This window comes from Neolamprologus multifasciatus, chromosome 18, assembly GCF_963576455.1.
Source record: "Neolamprologus multifasciatus chromosome 18, fNeoMul1.2, whole genome shotgun sequence".
NCBI lineage: Eukaryota > Metazoa > Chordata > Actinopteri > Cichliformes > Cichlidae > Neolamprologus > Neolamprologus multifasciatus.
This window is the reverse complement of record NC_140456.1, coordinates 24,598,553-24,620,316: the sequence shown is the minus strand read 5'-3', so window position 1 is coordinate 24,620,316 and position 21,764 is coordinate 24,598,553. Positions and strand designations below refer to the sequence as shown.

The following is a 21,764-nucleotide window of genomic DNA, read 5'->3' as shown; positions in this document are numbered from 1 at the left end:
TTTCCCCACCGCCACAGTGAACGCAGCACCGGGAGACGAACTGGTGGGTGGAGCATTCGCGAAGTTGCCGTGAACGCTATCCTCCAATCAGAAGCGCCCATCGCACGCGCAACAGCGGTCCGCGCAGCTCCATGTTGGATCAGTCGTTTTTTTCTTAGAAATGTAGTGACCCGGAGGTGAGGCTGCGCTTACTGTCTAGTAACAAACGGACGGCCCCGGGCAGTCAGGCGGGTTCAGGTATGAGGGCTACCCGCCGACAGACCGCAGGGCTGCAAACGAATGTTTTCTGTTGGTTTGCGTGAGCGAGCAGCGTCATCCCTTTGCTTTGAAACGGGGCCGAGAAATTAGGTTAAAGACGCACCTGGAGAGGGGAGCGAAAAGTGGCATGCGGGGTGAAGAAGAAGTAATTGGATTGAGATAACGCCTCGCTGGCAGTAAGTATATTTTCTTCTCGTTATCTTTTCAACACATTACTAAAAATAAAATCGCTTTAATAACCCGCAACCTGTTGTTAATTGACTAACGGAGATTAGAGGCTGATGTGAATGTTTAACGCGGGGACACATGCTGCTTCTCTTTTCTCACGCGTCTGGGTGAATCACCTGATCCCGCACAGCGGCAAACTACCTACTGCGCAAATAAAGAAAGAAATAGAAAGAACCAGAAAGAACCATTGCGTGCGCCAAAAAAATCAGCAGTTTCGTCAAACTGTGGCAGAGATGACTGGTGTCCCATGTGGGTGCGCAGGTCTCCCCGAGTTAAATATATCGTGGTGCCTGGAGCTGGTGTTGTAACCTCAGGTATGACCTAAAGTTCAGTCTGGCCATCTTTAAACTTCTGCTCAGTCCTCAATGATCTTGACTTGGAGCAAAGGGGCTGCTGTCACGTGGTGAAAGTCGTAATTCACCCTGAACCGAGTAGCGTTATTCCTCTACGAGTTTAATCAGGAAACTATCGCCACCACTAGCCCGTCCTTGATGCCAGGGCCGCCTGTAATGACCGAGGGCCCCACCCTTTCCTGGGGGCCCCACATTCTCTCATGCAACGCCTCCCCCTCTCTAATCTGTTTGGATCTGTTACTGCGCCCATATGCAAAAGACTGGGGGAGGGCTGCTAATGCAAGCTCACTGTAGCTTTGCCACAGTTTGATAAAGATTGCTCACTCCGCTTTGCAAGGATATAGAATAGAATAGCCCTTTATTGCCACTGTACACGTACAACGAAATTATGGGTGCTCCATGCCAACTGTACAGGAGTAAAACATAAATAGTAAAACAGCAGGAACAAATGACACACAGGAGAAATGTATACAATCAAGAGGAATGTATACAAAACAAAAGAGACATATAATAGAAATAAATATAACTATATATTATCTATAGGCTATCACAGTTGCCACTAACAACAATTAATGGTGATTCCTGATGACTTCACAGTGGTGTACTAAGAAGCAACATTTCGCATCATATGCTGAGCTTAAAGTCAGAGACTTCTGAATACCTGTTCAATCAATAAAAGTAATTTCACAAATTCCAAGTGTACTTTTTTTAGGCTGATGTAAGTAACCTGTAATGGTCCAGTTAAAGTTTGAAAGCTCTAAAGTGCTTCAATTACAAGTTTTATTTTACGGCTCTGTGACACAAAGCTCAAGATTTTTCTGCAGTGTAAATCTCTTTGTTTGCAACAGCTTTGCATTTTACTGCTGTTTTTATACTCTTTGCAGATTTTTAATCACCATTTTTGCTCATTACACGTTAATGTCTCTGATTGGAGTAGGTTGCACTCACAGGGATCATTTTGTGTGGAAGAAGAGTTATGATAAAAAATGCCCACTTTTTGTGAGTGTGCAAAGAGCCTGAAACAGAAAGCCCGGCTCACAGAAAAACGGAGATAACCATCATCATGATACCCTTTCTTTCTGACTGGGATTTGCATTTTAGATTTTGTCGAGCAAACTAACACAAAGAAAGCTTGGTTGTGTTGAACTTCTTTTATAGTACACTGCTGTTTTATTTATAGCCACAGGTTTCCCATACACATGTCTTAGGTAAAATATATGGTTAATAATGTGGCACTATGAAACAACACCATTCTAATATTGACTATACATTAACAGCCTAGCTGTTAGTGTGACCGCATCTAATAGTGTTAAGTCATAGTGGTAGCTGTAACAAAATGCAACCTCTCATTCAGTATTTCTTTCTATGTTCATTCATTTCTATGTTATATCCATGCAGTATGATAAAACAATTGGATATCGTAGTTAAAAAAAAAAAAGAAGCATTTTCTTTATGGGCACACAGTAAAAAGTAGAGCCAGCAATCCGATGTGATCAGTGGAAGCATTAGGCCACACCAAAACTACATGCACAATCCTTCATACAAAAATGTGACCGTCAATTTTGTGTTCTTACTGTGGAAACTGAGGGAAAAGCACATTAACAGTAATGACGTTTGAGATGGTCATTCATGTATGTGACTGTAACAAATGCTGTATATGCTGAATAGAACTAAAAGCTGCGAGTAATGGTCAAGGGATTACCTCGTGGCCGATACACAGACAAGCTGTTAGCCTTAGTTAAAACGTCCTGTAACATGTAAGGCTGTCACGCTAAGTGAATTTTTAAATTGCAAATTACAATTCTCTAAGGAAAGACTTGTATATATCTGAAGGATGTTGAAACATTCAAAGCAGATTAATTGCTGATTTGAATGCAGATCATATTATGATGTTTTAATGTGTTTTCCAAACTATGTAAAAAGTGCAACATTCATTAAGTAAGAGAACAATTTTCAATGCATCACTAAAGGAAATGCACATCTGCCAAAGGTCTTAGTGAGTAAGAACACTGGTGGATTTGGGGCTTCATCAAAGGACTCTGTTCCAAAAACAGCATGTTGTAATATGTCTGGATTTAGCACAGTCTTGGCCTGGTGCTTAAACACTATGAAAAGGAAGTGAGAGTTCAATGTAGTTCACACCATGATAAAATGATAGGGCACTTTAATACTCGTAGTCACTGATTCATGGCTCATGTAGCGGGAGGATAAATGTGTTACTCCAGCAGACTTAGCTGAGTGCATGAAATTAGTCTCCAGTTTGGTAACCTGCTATGGATTTAGATTTGTTTTATATGCAGTTGAGGCCATGATGGAAACAAATTAAATGCTGGGACTTTATCTCCCTCCCGCTCTTTTTTTTTTCATACCTGGTGTTTGTTTGTTTTTCTCCTTATAGGGGCAAACATATGTCGCTCAAGCTTTTCCACAACTTTGTACATTCCCTCAGGAATTTTCTGACATTTGAGAATCCTTATATTTATGCTAATATATTATTATTATATTGAGACAGTGATTGTTATCATCTCACTGATAAATTCAAAAACTGGAGTGAAAAAGTAGCTGAGCATGTATAGGAGAAATCAACAGTATTGAACAGGCCAATCACAATAGTTACGGCGTAGGTTTTAGATTTCCTGTTGAAGCATAAATCCACATCAACTTTGTCCTCTAAACAAAATGTGTCAAGTTATTTTGGAAGGGTTTTTTGTTTGTTTTCTTACTCGGGCTGCTCATGACAAGAACTGAAAGAGGACTTAAAATATCTCCAAGATGTCCAGCTGACAGATTGGCTTCAAATATCTTTACTGTCAGTGAGCCCTGTGCAGTTGTTATGGTCATGAGTTCTCAGCAAAATGTCAGATTTTACAAGCATGGGATATCATACCAACATACCGTTTGAAATACTAATATTAAAGTAGTTGGACAGAGTCATCTGTTCTTGCAAAAGGACACAGGGCACAAGTATCACAATATCCTGCACTCGTGTCATAATTTCCTCTTGCATCTTTAGCCCTTTTACTATTAGTATCTGATCGCCACGGTTCGCTAGTTTTCAGGGTTTTCTAGTTGGCCATAGTACCTGGTACCAAGTGCTAAAATAGTACCTACTTGGCCACTGGTTCTAAGCGATCCAAGTAGGTACTAAAATGTGACGTCGTCAGACTGAATGTTAGCGACTGGCTGGTCAGTGGTGTCACTCAATGAGTCATGAGAGTTTCTTTCTCATGAAAATCAAAACTGCCACACGAAAAGCCACAAACCGAGCAGTAGCTATATCATCGCCTCGACGCTCATCTTTGTTGTAGCCTTCGTGTCACATACTAATTATGTCAAGGGATGCACGGATGGGTTGCTATAACAATGACCACGCACATTATGTGGTACTGGATTGTAATGGAAAACCAGTTAAGTTTTGGCGAGCTGATCTGAGTAGGTTTTAATGGAAAAGGTCCTTTTGTTGGACCACAGTGTTTACAAAGGCTGTAGTTAAATGCATCTCATAGCACTGCTGCACCTCAGTGATCATATCACAATGTGTCTTTGTGGTGGTATAAACTTTGTGGGGGTTTAAGCTAAAAGTCCCGAGACACGTATGGTTTAAATAGGGTTACAGGTCTGTAGGTTTTTTATATATAAATATATATATATATATATATATATATATATATATATATATATATATATTCGAATATCATGTTTTATGCGACAGGCATGGTGCACACCCCAAACACAATCAGCTTTCATTAACGATCATGATGAGGATGAACTAGAAAAGTAACTGACCAATTTATAAATAATCAGAATTAATCAGTTAATTGTTTTGTTCAAGTTTAGTGCCAAAAAAACCCATAAAATAAATAGTATAAGTAAAATTAATTGAGTTTTGTCTCTTTGTTCCAGCGATGTTCACTCTCACTGAGATTGCATCCCTGAACGACATCCAGCCAACATACCGCATCTTAAAGCCATGGTGGGACGTCTTCATGGACTACCTGGGTCTGATCATGCTCATGCTGGCCGTATTTGCAATGACCATGCAGATCACCAAGGACCAAGTAGCTTGCCTTCCATATATAGATAATGCAGAGGAAACCTCAGGAACAAGCTCGTTGCCCCAGCAGAGACCTGAGGATGTAACCTCATCCACCAGAGCCCCTGTAGGAACAACCATCCCACCGGTCACTAAGGACCTAACGGATGAAGCGGTCAGTAAGATTTATGCATTACAAGCCCCTCCAACAGGGGTCAAAACAAACCTGGACTTTCAACAGTATGTCTTTATCAACCAAAAGTGTTACCATGATGCCTTGCCCTGGTATTCCAAATACTTTCCATACCTCACCCTCATCCACACCCTCATTCTCATGGTCAGTAGCAACTTTTGGTTCAAGTACCCCAAAACAAGTTCGAAGATTGAGCATTTTGTTTCTATTCTGGGACGGTGTTTTGAATCTCCTTGGACAACAAAGGCTTTGTCTGAAACTGCTTGCGAGGACTCAGAGGAAAACAAACAGAGGCTGACCGGCACCTCTTCAGCACCAAAGCAGGTGTCTTTAGAGGGGAACGAGGACAGCACAAATGTGAGCCCATCCACACCCATGCTTGGGGTGAAATTTTCTGCAGATAAGCCTATTGCGGAGGTCCCAAGTAGCATGACGATCTTGGATAAAAAAGATGGGGAGCAGGCCAAAGCTCTTTTTGAGAAGGTGAGAAAATTCAGAGCCCATGTGGAGGACAGCGATTTTATCTACAAGCTTTATGTAGCACAGACCATTGTCAAATCTGTGAAGTTTATTTTGATATTGTGCTACACTTCAACCTTTTTAGCCAAAATAGAATTCACACATGAATGTAAGCCTGATATAAAACATTTAACAGGATATACAAAGTTCTTTTGTACACACAACATGGCTTTCATGCTGAGCAAACTGCTCGTCACCTATGTGGCATTGATAATGATCTATGGGATGACATGCTTGTACTCTCTCTTCTGGGTGTTCCGGCGACCTCTGAAAGAGTATTCGTTTGAGAAGGTCAGGGAAGAGAGCAGCTTTAGTGACATTCCTGATGTCAAAAATGACTTTGCATTCCTTTTACACATGATTGACCAGTATGACCAACTTTACTCCAAGCGCTTTGGCGTTTTTCTGTCTGAGGTCAGTGAAAATAAACTAAGGGAGATCAGCCTCAACCACGAGTGGACTTTTGAAAAATTAAAGCAGCTTGTCACGCGTAATGCACAGGACAAGCAGGAGCTGCACCTCTTCATGCTCTCTGGACTCCCGAATGCAGTGTTTGACCTCACAGATTTGGAAGTGCTAAGACTGGAGCTGATTCCTGACGTGAGGTTCACAGCAAAGGTCTCCCAGATGACCAGCTTGCAAGAGCTGCATCTTTGCAACTCTCCGGCCAAAGTTGAGCAGACGGGCTTTGCTTTCCTCCGTGACCATCTTCGCTGCCTTCATGTCAAGTTCACCGACGTTGCCGAGATCCCGGCTTGGGTTTATTTGCTTAGGAACTTGAGGGAGCTTAACCTAATTGGCAACCTGAGCTCAGAAAATAACAAAATGATTTGCCTGGAGTCCATGCGAGATTTGAGGCATTTAAAGGCGCTATGCCTGAAGAGCAACCTCACAAAAATCCCCACAAACATAACAGAGCTTTCTCCGCATCTGGTTCGGTTAATGGTTCACAATGATGGTACAAAATTGCTGGTCCTAAACAGTTTGAAAAAGATGACAAATCTGATTGAAGTGGAGCTGCACAACTGTGAACTTGAAAGGATTCCCCATGCCATTTTCAGCTTAACCAATTTACAAGAACTTGACCTGAAATCCAACAATATTCGAACCATAGAGGAGATCATCAGCTTCCAGCACCTCAAGAGGCTGACGTGCCTTAAACTGTGGCACAACAAAATAATCACCATTCCAGCCACCATCGGCCACATCAAGTCTCTGGAGGCTCTCTACCTCTCTCACAATAAACTGGAGACCCTCCCTGCTGCCCTGTTCACTCTGCCCAAACTGCGACACTTGGAGGTGGGCCATAACTCCATCTCGGTGCTTCCTCCAGATGTGGGTCTCCTCCACAACCTCCAGCACTTGGCCATCAACTCCAACAAGCTGGAGGGGCTGCCCAAGCCTCTGTTCAGATGCACCAAGCTTAAGGTGCTGTGTCTGGGGCACAATGCGCTCACGACGCTGCCAGAGGCTGTGGGTCAGCTAGTCCAGCTCACTCAGCTGGAGCTCAAAGGAAACTGTCTGGACAGACTGCCCGCCCAGTTAGGAAATTGCCGCCTGCTGCGCAGAAACTGCCTCATCGTGGAGGACCATCTTTTTGACACACTGCCCGTGGACGCTAAAGAAAGTATCAGTCGAGAAACCTTTTAGCACAAAAGCCACCTAAAAAGACGGATGGCTGCAACCATTATTTTTGTATTGTATTATCCATGCATTTCTTGATTAGTATTTTTAGGCTGTCTTAGTTGCTTCTGTTTAAATACAGCATAAGAAAAGAGCTTTTGTTATTGTGAAGTATGTATCTAATGCAACATTGTTATTATGCTTTTTTGATAGCTTTGAGTAATTAAAAATCCAGCTTCTTTGTATATTATTCTATAGACCAAAACCATTTCAGTGGCACATTACATACATTTGTCATTATTGTTTTAGGTACTCAGGTATAAATGTAACCATTGGGAACAATCTTTTTGCCTTAACTGCTGCTATTTGTTTGTTTTGTTTGTTTTTTTTTACAGTGAGGGCTTTCACAAACAACAGGACAAAAATTAATAATTTATGATATCTTGTCAGATTTCTTTCTTTTTGTGTTGAAACTATCAAGGTACTTTTTAACTTGTTGAAATCATGTAAACACTGTATTTTTTTTTTCTTCATACATATGTAGCTGAAAGAATTTGAGTTGTAAACTCAGGTGGAGACCAGAAATGAACTTTTACCCCACTGTAGTAAAGATTGTATATGAAAGCCTCCAGTAATTCATTTGCACATTGAAACCCTAATGATGTAAAGATTGGTGAATGTCCTGCTGAGAGAACTAATAAAAGGGAAATCGGTTGACTAGCTTTTGAAACCATGTTTTGAAGTGTGATTTGAATCTGTTGTGTTGAGCTACTGGTCCCACGTGTCACAATCATGTAAAGATGATGACATCTGCCTTCATTCTTGTCAATGTACTTCTGTGTAGGCCTGATATATGTGTTCTTCAGAGCTGCTGTACCACCTTGATTGAGCCTCTGCTCAAAGTTCACATTTTTATTGTACAATAAAACAACAGTCCAGATTAACGTCTAATGATTATCGATCTCCTTCAGGTTCATGACACTTGCTGCTGTCCTGCAGTGAAATCTGTAAGTTTGGAGATTATTCTTTTAAATATGTAAGGTGGATTAACAACATTTTAAAACTGTATCACTGGAAAATGAACAGATTTTCTTTCAAAATTGACTTTTTCCCCCCACTTGTTTCCACTTTCATTGTTCTATTCTTGGACTTGAGTCACAGTTCAAAATGATCCTTACACTGGGCCTTGGTACAACCCCCTGACTTCAGCCTATAAAACCATCATCAAACTTTGTTCTAACTGGTTTTAAATAGAAGCTTCAATCAGCAGTCAGTCTGGGAGTGTTTTCTTACCCGACCATGAATTGTGTAGCAGAAATCAAGACTCATCAGAACAGGAAATGTTTTTCCAGTTTTCTTTGTGTGTAAATTGTGTGTAGACTCGGTTTTCTGTCCTTAGGTAAAAGGAGTGGCACTTAGTGTTTAGTTCTGCTGGTGTAACCCATCTCTTTCACAGATGTGCCTTGAAAGTTGCTTTACTGCATACCTCAGTTGTAACACTTGACTTCATGTCAGCTCATTCTCCTCCATCCTCTGGCACCAATAACCGTGCCACGATCAAAGTCCCCTATCTTCCCCATTCGGTTTGCTTAACCATGTCTACGTGAATATACCACAGGTGTACCTATTAAAAAAAGTTTTTCACACTAACAAAGCTCCAAAAAAAATTCCCAAAAAGTACAAGCTAATGGCAAACTCAAGTGTTTGTGTTTAATCCAACAAACCAGTAGGGAGATAAACCTTTTAAGAACAGTCTATGATTTATTCGAAGTTAATTTGGATTTTCTTTCTGACCTGGCTCACACTTGTTTCTGTTTCTCGTTGGATTCACAGCCTCGCAGCAAAAAAGATCATGTCTGCAAACCTCCTGATTCTAATGGAGCTGTCCTGTATGAAGTACATCAGTTTCCTCTCACAGTTATTTCAGGTTAATTAGTGATTCTAAAATGGTACTCGTAGATGTGAGTGGTTGTCTGCCTCTCTGTGTTAGCCTTGTGAAGATGGACAGTCTGCCCACTGTTTACCCATCTCTCACCCTGTGAAAGTCCCCACAGCCCTGAAAGCAGTTAAGAAAATGAGCACAGGGACAGCAGAAAATATACAGGAAGAACCAAAAATATTAAGGATGGCTTGTTCTCAGTAAGTACTTCATTCCTGCATTTTATTATACCCTTGTTTGTTTCACGCTACATTTTTCCTCCTGGAAAAACAGTTTTTTTCCCCTCCACCCTTTTCTGCTTCCTGTCTGCAGCAGAAACTCAAGAAAGATTTAAAACGTCCCTTAAGGGCCTGAGTACAAAGGCCCCAGAGTCACGGCTCTTGTTAATGTTGCCAAGAGACAACTGACAATGTTACATTGACCTCAGCAGTTCCCAAGTAATGGTATGATCACAGTGTACTCTCCAGTGAAGTTAACTGAGTTCACATAATGTGTTTTTAGTCATCCGATGTCTAAAAGTTAATGACTGATAAAGTAAATGTCTTGAGTTCCTCCATATTGTCATGCACGAGATATTTTCTGAAATGTGAATCCTATCAGACTGTTGAGAAGCAGGGGCTAGATTTGGTGCTGTACTGCAGACAAGTAACAATGTGTTTGATCCCTCCAAAGGAAGAACAATAACAGCACTGTTTCTAGGTAGGTCTTGACCAGATTTTTCTGAGAATTACGAGAACACACCTGTCCTTGAGATATCCCCCTCTGGAACTAAACATGCCCGCATGTAGTGTCATGTTTCTGTCTGCCTGTGCTAACACACATTCATTCTTAAACAACTTCTTTCAGATTTCACACTGCTGTCTGTTTAACCCCCTATTCTTATCTGTAAATCTTTTTTAACTTATAAACACTCAAAGAATTCAACATTGTACATTCATCTATACATAATTAGATGAGCAAGCAGTCTACAAGACCCTACTGAGGTCCTGCTTGTTTTAATAGACTTAAACACAGTTAATAGGGGAACACTTTTAAACTAATCAAAAAAGGAGATTTTTTTTAAGCTTTTGACAAATGACAAAAAATTAATATGCACAGAGAACGTGTTATCTTCAGTAGGCTATATGTTCAGTACACATGTATAAGACATGCGACACTGAAACATCTGAATGTAGTTGTACTTCTTTATAGAGTTAAAAATAACATTTAATTCAAATTGATATCTTCTTTGGGGAGCATTTTGAATTTCTGGTGACTGTAAAGACAATTTCAGTACAGTAAACTCATTGTCTCGCTGGAAGCAGTTGTCAGACAATGGGTACACTGTGTTCATAAAGGGACAGAGATGAATTAGCAACAATACCCAGGTGGATTGTAGCATTTAAATAATCCTTAGTTGGTAATAAGGGGTCCAAAGTGTGCCAAGAAGATTTCCCCACATTTTCTTTTTTTGTTTGTTAGCCACTTGGCTGTGATAGTAAACAGTAGACACTGATGTAGCTTGCTGAATCTTTTGGACTGTGTTCAGCACAATATTAATTAGTCATTGTCAGTTGCTGATTTGTCCTATTTGCATACTATGCATACTCTCTCTCTCTCTCTTCATATATATATATATTTGTGTGTGTGTGTGTGTGTGTGTGTGTATGTTTATCTTGTTAAATTCAGTATGGTTCCAATAACAGTTTTTACAGTAAAATATGCTAATGTACAATCCTTAATATAAGGAGGCGGGGTGGGGTGGGGGGCGCCAGAAGGGGTTTTCGCCCAGGGCACCAAACAGGCTAGGACCGCCACTGATGGCTACACTGACTTGTATGTGATTGACTGATTACACATTTTTGCCGATGAGTAGTTGATTAGAAATACTTATTCGGGTATCAGGTGAATGTAAGTTATTATGAAAGGGTTTTTACCTCTCGAGCCCACCTAAGGTCGGATCAGAATGAATGTGATCCATGAATCGATCCATTCTCTGCTGCACTTTGCTACCATCTGTCGGCTGCTCTAAGTATCATCTAAACAACCTTTTAATAGGCGAACCAGCTTTAGCTTTACCAAAAAAGCATATCCGCTATTTTTTAAAATAATGAACCGTCACAATGTGGAAACGTTTCAGGCCCAGGCAAGAAGCAAAGGAGCTACTTCAGGATTTAATAAAATGCTGACTACACGGTATGTAGAGTCTGTACTCTGTGCACTCTTTAAACTGGGCTAAAATTGTTATTTGGGAAAGTTTCTGATTTACAACCTACATTAAGGTGCCTGTTAATTCAATTTCGGACTCAGTTTTTCTTTTGTCTAGCGGGTGTTAACGATGCAAGCATTTAATTCTACCAGCGAACGGTGCATAAAGCTTTGTTGTCAACAAATTGTTGTGAGTTTAGCTGTGCAGCTAAAGCTAATAGCAGGAATGGCTAGCCGGTGCTACATTCAGTGTTAAATGTTGCGTTTACGTGCGTAAACGTGACGTTTTATGCTTATTTTTGTTTCATTCGATGAACAGAGTACCCCAAGACTTTATAGATGCTATGAAACGCATATCGGGAGGACAACCAGACATGGCTGCTAACACTCAAGCAGCACAGAAAGGTACGGGTAACCTCTGTATGCATGCAAGAACGTCCACGAACACGCGTCCTCACAGAGGTGCTTTATCACTCTTTAGCTCAACGCTTAAGCTTCCTTTGTCTTTGCGTCGCAGATAACCACTCTGCAAATACAACTGCTGTTTTTGTTTACCTTTTGCCTGACTTGATTAATTTCTGAGTCTAATACGTGACTTTGAATTATAATGAAAAAGATTTCAGGAACTAGGGCAGTGCAGACGTCACCTCGTGTCTTTTTACACACAGCAGAATCACAAGTTCATTAGTAATCAATTACACCCAGAAAACCCAAAATGTAATGTCCCCATATAAGAACGCAGAGGCTCTGAAAGTTACCACTCACTGGACATTTTATCAGGTACACCTTAAAAGCACTTTTGCCTTCAGAGCTGCGTCAATCCTTCGTTGCACGGTTTCAATTAGGAGTTGGAAACATTTCTCAAAGATTTTGCTCCGTATTGACAATGTAGTGTCAAACAGTTGCTTCGGATTTGTCGGCTGCACATCCTTGATGTGAATCTCCCGTTCTGCCACATTCCAAGGCTGCTCTGCTGGATGGAGATCTGGTGACTCCGGAGGCTATTTGAGTACAATGAACTCATTGACTTCATCCGTAATCAGACTAACTAGATTACATTATCTGGAGGTGTGTATTCTCTGAACATATACGTTGCCTTCATTTTTCATTTTTCATTTTTATATTGCAGCTTCATCCTCAGTTGACAAATGGAAGTCTTCATTCAAACCAATTGGTGATGAAGATGAAGACTCTCAGGACAAAAGCAGTACAGAAAAGTGAGTTGTGTCTCCTGTAGCCTCGGTCAAGGCTTGCCCACATTTGAGGCTTCATATTTTCGTGTAGTGAATTAAAATGTAGAAATAGTGGCTGTCTGCCAGAACATTTTGTTTAATGTGTGAACGTTCAGTCATTGTTCCAAAAAAAATGAAAAAATTAATTAATCCCTCTTACCCTCATTTTAGGACTGGGCTTTATGACCCTTACAACCCTTTGTCGTCAGACTCTGAACCTGAGATGCCACCGGACCAAGACCACAAACTCTCCCCACCCACTGAGGATAACAGTGTGGAGCGTCAGTTTTTAACTTCAGCGAGAGACTGTCCTGACGGCCAACACTGGGGCTCAACCTACTCCAAAGGAAGCGGACCCCTAGACAGAGGAGAATTTGGCACTGGAACCAGACCTATAGAAATTCCAGGTCTCAGTCCAGGAATTAGAAAGCATGAACCACAGATTTATAGCCCAGAAGCTGAATCACTTAATTGTTCAAGCTTTGGCTCCTTGAGTGAAGTATTGGGCCAGAGAGGTGGCACCCCTGACAGGCGTATTCACAGCTCCTCCACCCAACAGTTTCCTGTGCCTTATGGACAGAGAACCAATGGGGAGGAGACGATAACAGCACCAGGATATAAGATGGAGGTATAGATTTTGAGAATACAGAATAATTTTTATGCAGTTTGGCTACTGTGGTTCAACTGAATCCAGTGTGATAACCGATCCTTTCTGTCCTCTTTAGACTATTAGATTATCCCCACCGAGGTCACAGGACTATCAGCATCAGGTGGGCTATATGAAAAAAGGTAATAGTAGCTGGATTACCTTGTTTGTCTCACTATTTCAAATTAACAGCAAGAAATGGCTGAATGGACTAGATGCTTTAATCACGTCACATTGTCTGAGTAATTCTCTGTATTATATTGTTCTACAGGACGGGACCAAGACCTACCTTCTACAAAGGTGACAAGGAACACGCGCCAAACTGTGACTTTGGAAAAGTAAGCACTGTTCCTTCTGATGTCAAGTTGACAAAGTGAAATCACATTTCCTCTCACCGTGTACTCAAATACAGTTTAGTTCAAATGTTGCAGGTCAGTCTGTAACCTTGCTGCTTGTTTGCTAGTGTTAATAATCTGTCAGACGCACCGAGTCCAGCTGAGTTTGCAGAATTAGTTTTTGCTGCAGCTGAAGTTTGTAATGCTGGAAGTATTCATAGTGATGTCAGCGTTTTGGCCGCTCCCATGTTGGTTTTATGGAACCAGAAGTAACCATATTTGTACAAGTGCACAGAAGCAAATTCAGTTAGTAAGCTGACGAAACGTTTCTCCCACTGAAAACGCTAATTATACTTTGTAGCTCATCCAGCTGAAGGACCAATAAGCTCAAGTCACGTCATCGTGAGGGATGCATCCCTTCACAAACAAAAGCTTCTCTACTCCCTCAATATTCAGAATGTATTCAAATTTTCATATAAAGCTCATCAAATAGGTCCTTGCCCAAAATGTGCTCAAGGTCTAACCACATTCGGCGTTGACCTTTTAATTCGCATTGTCTTGTGTAATACAGCCAACTAATAATAGACCTTTCTCTCTTTTTCTGTACTTTACACACATCACAATAACCTGTGACTTGTGAGTCACGGGTTTTTGCAGTAAGCTCGATGAGCTGCGTCATTGAAATTCTGGTTTCGGTACCACGCTGTAAACATGTTCATTTTCTTGCTAAAGCTGGAACTACAGTTTGGCACTTCCACCTTGGCTTCCTCTTTCACCCCTGAAAGTTACCACAAGACGTTAATACGTTAAACCTGATTGACTAAACTCTACAGCTCTTGCATAAACCTGCTTAAACAGTTGTGTTTAACTAAATAAAATGTCAGTCAAAATGTGGGCATGTGTATATCAGTTCCTGATAAAAGTACACACGGTTAGTTTTGTGCAAACTAAAACGGCTGTGCTGGCGCTTTGTTTTGGTACTACAGAGGTTAAACACAGCATCTGCAGAGCCTGCTAGCATCGTTTATGATGTGTTGGACTGACTGACTAAAGCCCTGCTAAGTCCTGATGAATATGAGCTGTAACGTAAAAAAAATTAACTTTCCTTATCACACAGACTTGTTCCTATTTTTTTTATGTACATTTCCATCACAGCAGTTTTGTCGCTCTTTTGTATACAGTCAGGAGGCAAGAGACTCTGAGTTACCTCAGGCAGTGCATGTGTTGTAAAGACACATATTTAAAATAAGCAATATGTAGCAGATCAGTTGAAGAGTGGGACTGAAGCACTACGCTGAAATGGTTGTTTCAGATGCTGCTTCGTATCATAATATTTTCCATTTTGACCTTTTACCTCCTACTGGGGCAGTCTGGATTAGTTAATGCCCAAATATTTTTAAATTGCCCAAATCATTTTTCTTCTAGAACGCCCATCACTTGTGACCTTTGTGAGGTTGAGCTTGCCAATGGGCAGGAGCTGCAGGATCATTTGGACAGCAAATGTCACTGGGACACCCTGGAGCACATTCAGCAGAATAATAAATACGATGACGTAATGATAGCGTTCCTTCAGGTACGATCACTGACACAAACGGTAAAACGAATTTCCCAGTCATGTATTCTGGCTTCTGTATCATAAGTTTGCACTCTGCATGTACTATAGATCCATAGATAGATGTCCAACAGATCTTTTCTTTTTTTACAGGAAGTGATGCTGTATAAGAGCCATTATTGTAGCCAAGCGGTAGAGGACAACGCTCTTCAAAGTAAATACATGTTTTGAAATGAAAAGTCATGATGTTCATGACAGACTAAAAAAGAAATACTTTCATCTTACTCACCCCTATCGTGTTGTCAGCTCTACAGGAAAATAACCACATGACAAAGGTGGAAATGTTTCATTGTGCCGCTTGCAAAGTTTACATATCCACATCTGTTGCTGAAGTGCAAGCTCACATCACCTCTGAGGAACACCTCTCTCGCACAAAGGTAATGCTGCTGTCCTACAAGTGCAATAACACAGATGTGTTTTCATCAAATATCCTTTTTGTTTACTGTAATTGTTTGACTTTCCTGAAGGAGTTTGAAGTGCATAGGAGACATGCTTGCCTCAGCAAAGCAGAAGCCATGATGAAGGAGCTCAAACCACAGTTTGAACACTTCCTGAAGGTATTTTGCAAGAGATTTCCAAACTATCTAGAGTGTACACAGTGTGCTGGCAGAGCTGCTTAACATTAATCTACCAAGCCAAAAAAAGCAGCTGGGGCTTAGACTTTTAATATTTAAACAGTCGTTTTTACAAAGTGGTTATTTTGACCTAATATTTTCTCAAGTTGTCCAATTGTGGACTAAGTGTACTCAAAATTCAATCTTCTACATGATGCTTCTAAAACGAGTACCTGAAGCTATCCAGTGTTTGGACAATAATAGGATTTTGGTAATTTTGCCCCTGTTTAAGATGGCAGTGGATTTTGAGTGAAACTATGAAGATCTGAGGTTTCAAAGGTTTTAACGAAAGTATTGTGTCCGCTTTTTAGGAATTGCAGACATTTTCAAGAGGCTCAAAAGTAACTCGACAATTGATTGACAAGTAGTTTCATGGCCAGTTTTGAGGCCTGCTCCCTGTTTACTCCATGACAAATTAACCAGGTGAAAGATCTGGAGTTGGTTTCAATTGTTGCCTTTTGTAGGCGTTCACTGGAATTCTAAATATAAGGTCCAAAGAGTTATCAGTGTTAGAGACGGAGGGCATCTCTTAGGGTGCCAAACAGAAATAAACCTTTCAGAGAGATAACATAACAAAAGGAAAAAAGAGAGAGTGGCTAAATCAACAGTCTGTTGCAGAATTCTTTCCTTGTTTTTTGTTTTTTTTTAAAGAAAAACCCTCTCATGTAGTCAAAGCTAATCAGGCAATGAAGTGAAGAAAGTCTGATATCAAAATTCATCTTGTAAATACAGAGGATTTGCAACAAGGTGCACACCACCAGTTACGGTCATGAACAGACAGCTTCGAATAAACTTTGCCAGAAAGAGTCTGCACAGTACTGTAGAAGGTTAAATTTGCAGTTTTGTTAATACTTATTTGTAGCTTCCACACCAAAATTTGATACATAAAGAACCCCCGACTTGAATACAGAAGTAATTTGAAAAACATTAGCTTGTTTCTTTGTCTTTTATTTAGTACAACTGGAAAGAAATATTTTGACAGATTAAACCAAAATGAACTTAAAGAACAATAATGGGAAGAAAAATATATGGGCAAGGAGAGAAACAGCTCATCCAAATCAAATGTGGTTGTGGCAGTGTTAAGATGTAGGGATGTATGGCTGCCTATAGTTTTTATTGATGAAATACCTACTGATAGAAGTATCAGGACGAACTGTGAAGTGCACACAGCTATACTCTCTGCTCTAATTTACACAAATGCTGCCAAACTGCTTAGACAGCATTAGACAAAAGCAACCCAAGAGTATTAGTCACCTGATCTCAAAACAACAAAGCATGTTTTTCAGGTAAAACTGACAACAAACAGGTAAAGACCCACAATTAAGCAGGATCTGAAGGCAGCTGCTGTAAAGGCCTTGTACAGGATCTCAAGGGAGGAAACAAAGTATTTGAGGACGTCCATGGGTTTCTAGACTTCAGGCAGTCATTGAGTGCAAAGGATTTTTATCCATGTATTAAAAACAATCCTTATATTTAGAGTTTGTCCATCTGTAGATGGAAGTCTGTGTATGAAACTGGTTCTATTTCCTAAACACTTGAGGCATAATTTTTGTTAAACCCAAGCTGAAAGTCTTCACTTTATATTTGGGCCTGGTATTATCACTTTCCTTATGTTTCTATACATTTATCCAGGATCTCTGGGCTACGGATCTTAATCAGTTATACAGATGTCATCCACTGCATGATGTATTTTGATATTTTTAAGTAATATGAGACTATTGGGTAAATGCAAATGATTTTTTTTACTTACCAAATTTAATGAGTTCAAACTTAATACTAAAATGAATTGGCTATTTTTTAAATAAAGATAAAAATCAGTTCTTAATGGGGGACAGTTCATATGCAGAAGATATTCATGATTCATATTAGTTCAAATAAGTAAAATATGTCTTATTAGTGTGTAGGTAAGTGCAGGGAATGTAATCTTCTGTCTTGCAGTAACTTTAATGCACTTTTGTGTGAAGTGAGACATCAAAGCCAAATTGAAACGCAACATTGTACATAAAAGTCAGCAACAAACTTTATCTTTATGTATCAAGTGAAACGTAACTGAAGCCATAAATCTTATTAATGCATTTGTTTTCACTCTCCGTACACTAGCTTGATTAGTAGAAGCAAATGATAGCCTGCGGAGCTAGGAGTAATTACTAGTAATTAAGTGTGTGCACTCAGCATGTCTGGAGCTCTACAGATGTAACTAAACGAATTCTTTTCTTTCAGGGTGGCAGCCCATTCGAATGACAGAACTTACGTGAAGTTGTCATGAGACTGTTTACACTGAGATGCTGCGGATGAAGAGCAGTCGACTTTACTCTTCATTACCACACAAAACTGCTGTCCCAGTACTCGTGTCTAATGCTGACAGACATGCTGTTGTGGGCCTGTGAACACAATGCAGCTTTTCTTTGTTTATATACGGATTCCCATTTCTCATCTGCCTTGCGTTGCGCTGACTACAGCTGCTCCCAGACTATCTCCATCTGGGTGCTTGTAGAAGGTTAAACTTGCAGTTTTGTTAACACTCATTCTTTGTACTGTCCACATCAAAATATGCTACATTAAAAAACAAAAACAAAGCATGAATGCGTAAATAATTTGAAAAATGTCAGATTGTTTCTTTGTCTTTTATTTAGAACAACACAAATGTTTTAAGCATTGTATCTGTGTGATATAGTACATTTAAAATTAAATTATTTCAAAACAGTATATTTAAACATTAAATATAGGTGACATGTATGAAGGGCTTGGTCAGCACGGGTTGTGCGTGTTAGGTCTCTCTCTCTTTTTTTTTACCTCTTTTCTTCCTCAACCACCTTCAGTTTAAATCTTGTGTTAGAAACAATGCAGTTACTGAAATACTATAAAACACTCTTTCTATGCATGACAAGTTTTCAGACATTTTTTTTCTTTTTCATTTTTTCCTCTTTTTTTTTTGTTTTGTTTTGCACTTTCATTCAAAATATTTCTCTCAGTAACTCTGGCCTGAAAAGAGACTGTGGGTTTTGATTTGACCGTGTTGCAATACAAAGGAAACATGACTTGATGTGAATATTGATACAGAAGAGAAGTGCTCCCAGAAACTGACTCAAACCATGAGAAATCTGAGGTAAAGGTTGTCTTCATTAGAAATGGATTCCACACTACATTACTGCATAAAACAAAACAGTCTGTCCACTTGGAATTGTATTCCAAAAAAATGGACCATGTAAAAACAGACAGGGTAACAATATCCAAAATAATTGATTTTTTTCATCTGTCCAAATGTGTACAATATCTCAGGCAATATTGTACTTTTGGCCGGTAATTTGTTGACTAAAAAAACCAAAAGTGAACATCGAATATACATACACATACAGTCTAGTGAAATCTAAAAAGGTCCCCACTGGCTTCATGAGACAGCATGTGTGACTGTCAAGGAGCCATCTTGGTCAGTCTTGAAGGTTGGGGTGTCTGTGGGCAACGAGGTGACCTCTACCATGCCTAGCCCAGTGTGAGGGACGCTAGTGTTCATTATGTGTCTTTGTAAATGTTTTATCCAGTCCTCCTGAACTGACAAGGGACCTTGGAAGACCAGGTCACAGAACCTGGAAACACAAAAAGAAATGCAAAACCAGGCAACCGGGTTATCTGGCAGCTTGAGACTGGGGAAAAAATGAATTGGGGATTAAAAACAACAACAACAAAAAAAGCAAACACATTACCTGCAGGTGAGCCTGTACATTTCCTCTGGCGTTTGAGTTAAGGGCAGTGTCTTCTTTTTTGACCCAGGCCTTGAGCGTGTCCTAACTGCTTTACAGTCAATCGCTGAAAGACAGAATTTCATTTACAGCCGACATTAACACTACAGTATATTTAACATTATAGTGGATGAAAATATCTGATGAACACTGGAAAATTGTCTAATGACATTTCAGCAAGAGTTCTTTGAATGGGCTTTGAATGTGTGGACATTTTTGACTTTTGCTGTATTATACATGGTCGAGTGTGGCTAAGAAAGGGCCCAAGATCAAAGCGTGATGATGTGCGCCTGCAGGAAAACTGGGTCCTGACAACTTGAAGCCACCAAGAGGTCGCTCTGCAATTAAAATCTCTGCTAAAGCTCCAAAAAGCTGATGCCCTCCTACATTCTTACCTTGGGGAGCACACAAATAACCACTGGTGGACTAAATATAACTAAGATTTGGACATCGCAGCTCCTTTTGGTTTCCAGCTACACAGTTTTATCAGGCTGAGATTTCTGCTGCTGTTGGTGCCTGAAAGTTTGTGAACCCTTTGCATAAATATGACCTGCTGCCAGAATAAGAGATCCCAGTTAAACAAGATAAAAAATATTACATCATTCCTTTTATTCAATAATCCAACGTTACATAAGAGAGGTAAAACTATGCTTTTTGCTTTTGCGGTCTGCTCTAACATTCTTGCTAGGTTAGGGGTTAGGATTCTGACTTGGCCGCATAGTCTTTATTCTTCTTTAACCTTTAAGTACAAATATTAGTGATGAAGGTCATTGTATTGCTGCACGACCCACTTTCTCTCTCGAGATTTACGTCGCAGACGGATGTCCTGGTTTTCCTTTAGAATTTGCTGGAATAATTCAGAAGTCATTGTTCCATCAGTGATGAAGAGGCATCTTGGCCTAGATGCAGTAAGCAAGGCCCAAACCATGATACAACCATCTGCTCCTCTCCCTGTCATGCACAGCTTTGCTGTTTGGTGTTGTCCTTTTAACAATTTAGTGAACCTGAACATTTGCCAGCATGGAAGTGGTGTTACCCTGGGGTCCTTTATGATCATATGAACTACACACCTTGCTCTTGGGTGATCTTTGTGGGTCGACCACTCCTGGGGAGTGTAACAGTGGTCTTGAATATCCTCCATTTGTACACAATCTGTCTGACTGTGGAACGGTGGAGTCCATACTCTTTCGAGATGATTTTGTAACCCTTTCCAGCTTCATGAGCATCAACAATCCTCTTCCTGAGTTCCCCAGAGAGCTCCTTTGTTCTTGGCATGATGCCGTTCCACAAACACAGATTCTGACAGACGTCTTTTTTTTTTTTGCACTCACACCTGATTGTAATCTGGCTGATTGAAAACATCTGACTCCAATTTCATATTAACTGATAATCCACGAGGTTCACATACTTAATACTAAAATAATACATCTTAGGACTTGAAAATCTGAAGTTGTTTTTGGTCACATTTATGCAGAAATCTATTAAATTCTAAAAGGTACTTTTCTTTGGAGGTTTTAACCAACAGTAGAGCATTTTTTATAAGTAGATGCTCACTTTCTTTGCATTGGGTACACTTGAAAACAAATATTTTGAAGGTAATGCGATCTGATGTGATGCTAGTGTAAAAAGAAAGCAGAAGGAGACTTCTTTGTGGTAAATGCTCCAAGACCAAAGATTTTTTTATATTTCTTTTATTTGAAGTGGAACTGCTACTAAAACTGTGGTCAACACTGCAGAAAACAGATTGGCTTTTGCAACTATTCCCAATCTTCCAAAAAGGGTAAAAGGAGATTATTCAGTACCAGGAGAAGCCAAAGAGTATGCACAGAGGAAGAATAAAATCACTTGTTTTGTGAGCCCAGCTGTTTTGAGTTTTGATGTTTTTGTTACTGATAAGACCTAGTCAGGAAGAAGGCTAAGACAAAATTCTGGCGTGAAACTGGATTAGCAGTTTATGGGGACATAGTAGCGTGAATGGTAAGTGTAATTGTAAAGGTTTTAAGAAGAAAGCATACAGGGCGTAGTCTGACTAAAGATTTTACTAGTGGCACTTACTGGTTCCCTCGAGTAAGGCGATCCTTTTTCTTTTTGCATATGCCCGGAGGTGATTTGACAATGCAACACCACTGTGGAACGTTGCGTTGCAATGGATGCACACCTTCCTGTTGAATTCGCCCTTCTCTGCGAAAAGACAAAATCAATAAGAAGAAAATAAACACAGAGGTTTAGTGAGGTTTACTTATTCGTCGGAGATG

General features: G+C 40.1%; 3 protein-coding genes across 5 annotated transcripts in view; 2 read left to right on the top strand and 1 right to left on the bottom strand.

The window, feature by feature from the left end:
• Nucleotides 1-182: 182 nt before the first annotated feature.
• Nucleotides 183-8,154, top strand: LOC146498018 (volume-regulated anion channel subunit LRRC8D-like). Its single transcript, XM_085142054.1, has 2 exons — nt 183-434; nt 4,743-8,154. The coding sequence occupies exon 2, from the start codon at nt 4,745-4,747 to the stop codon at nt 7,232-7,234; it is 2,490 nt and encodes an 829-aa protein (XP_084998180.1). The 5' UTR covers nt 183-434; nt 4,743-4,744; the 3' UTR covers nt 7,235-8,154.
• Nucleotides 7,577-21,764, bottom strand: part of znf644a (zinc finger protein 644a) — a 24,049-nt gene continuing 9,861 nt past the window's right edge. For 2 of the 3 annotated variants that reach the window (XR_014870966.1, XR_014870965.1), the window contains exons 4-7: nt 21,565-21,690; nt 19,474-19,576; nt 14,829-19,356; nt 7,577-14,742 (exon numbers count right to left, since the gene is read on the bottom strand). Coding sequence is in view for 1 of the 3 variants with exons in the window: in XM_085142051.1 (XP_084998177.1) it covers nt 19,161-19,356; nt 19,474-19,576; nt 21,565-21,690 (425 nt within the window). In the remaining 2 variants the exon portion in view is untranslated. Of the gene's footprint in view, nt 19,357-19,473; nt 19,577-21,564; nt 21,691-21,764 lie in introns of all 3 variants that reach the window. The other variant, XM_085142051.1, reaches the window with a different exon arrangement.
• Nucleotides 11,187-18,377, top strand: LOC146498017 (uncharacterized). Its single transcript, XM_085142067.1, has 11 exons — nt 11,187-11,321; nt 11,653-11,738; nt 12,463-12,550; nt 12,737-13,193; nt 13,291-13,354; nt 13,483-13,549; nt 14,972-15,119; nt 15,252-15,312; nt 15,405-15,535; nt 15,626-15,715; nt 17,993-18,377. The coding sequence occupies exons 1-11, from the start codon at nt 11,236-11,238 to the stop codon at nt 18,011-18,013; spliced, it is 1,299 nt and encodes a 432-aa protein (XP_084998193.1). The 5' UTR covers nt 11,187-11,235; the 3' UTR covers nt 18,014-18,377.

Bases quoted from the DNA above. Each gene is read 5' to 3' on its own strand.
- LOC146498017 (XM_085142067.1), top strand. From the start codon at position 11,236: ATGAACCGTCACAATGTGGAAACGTTTCAGGCCCAGGCAAGAAGCAAA. The intron at 12,551-12,736 runs GTGAGTTGTGTC...CCCTCATTTTAG, and splicing joins GACAAAAGCAGTACAGAAAA to GACTGGGCTTTATGACCCTT. The intron at 15,120-15,251 runs GTACGATCACTG...CTTTTTTTACAG, and splicing joins TAATGATAGCGTTCCTTCAG to GAAGTGATGCTGTATAAGAG.
- LOC146498018 (XM_085142054.1), top strand. From the start codon at position 4,745: ATGTTCACTCTCACTGAGATTGCATCCCTGAACGACATCCAGCCAACA.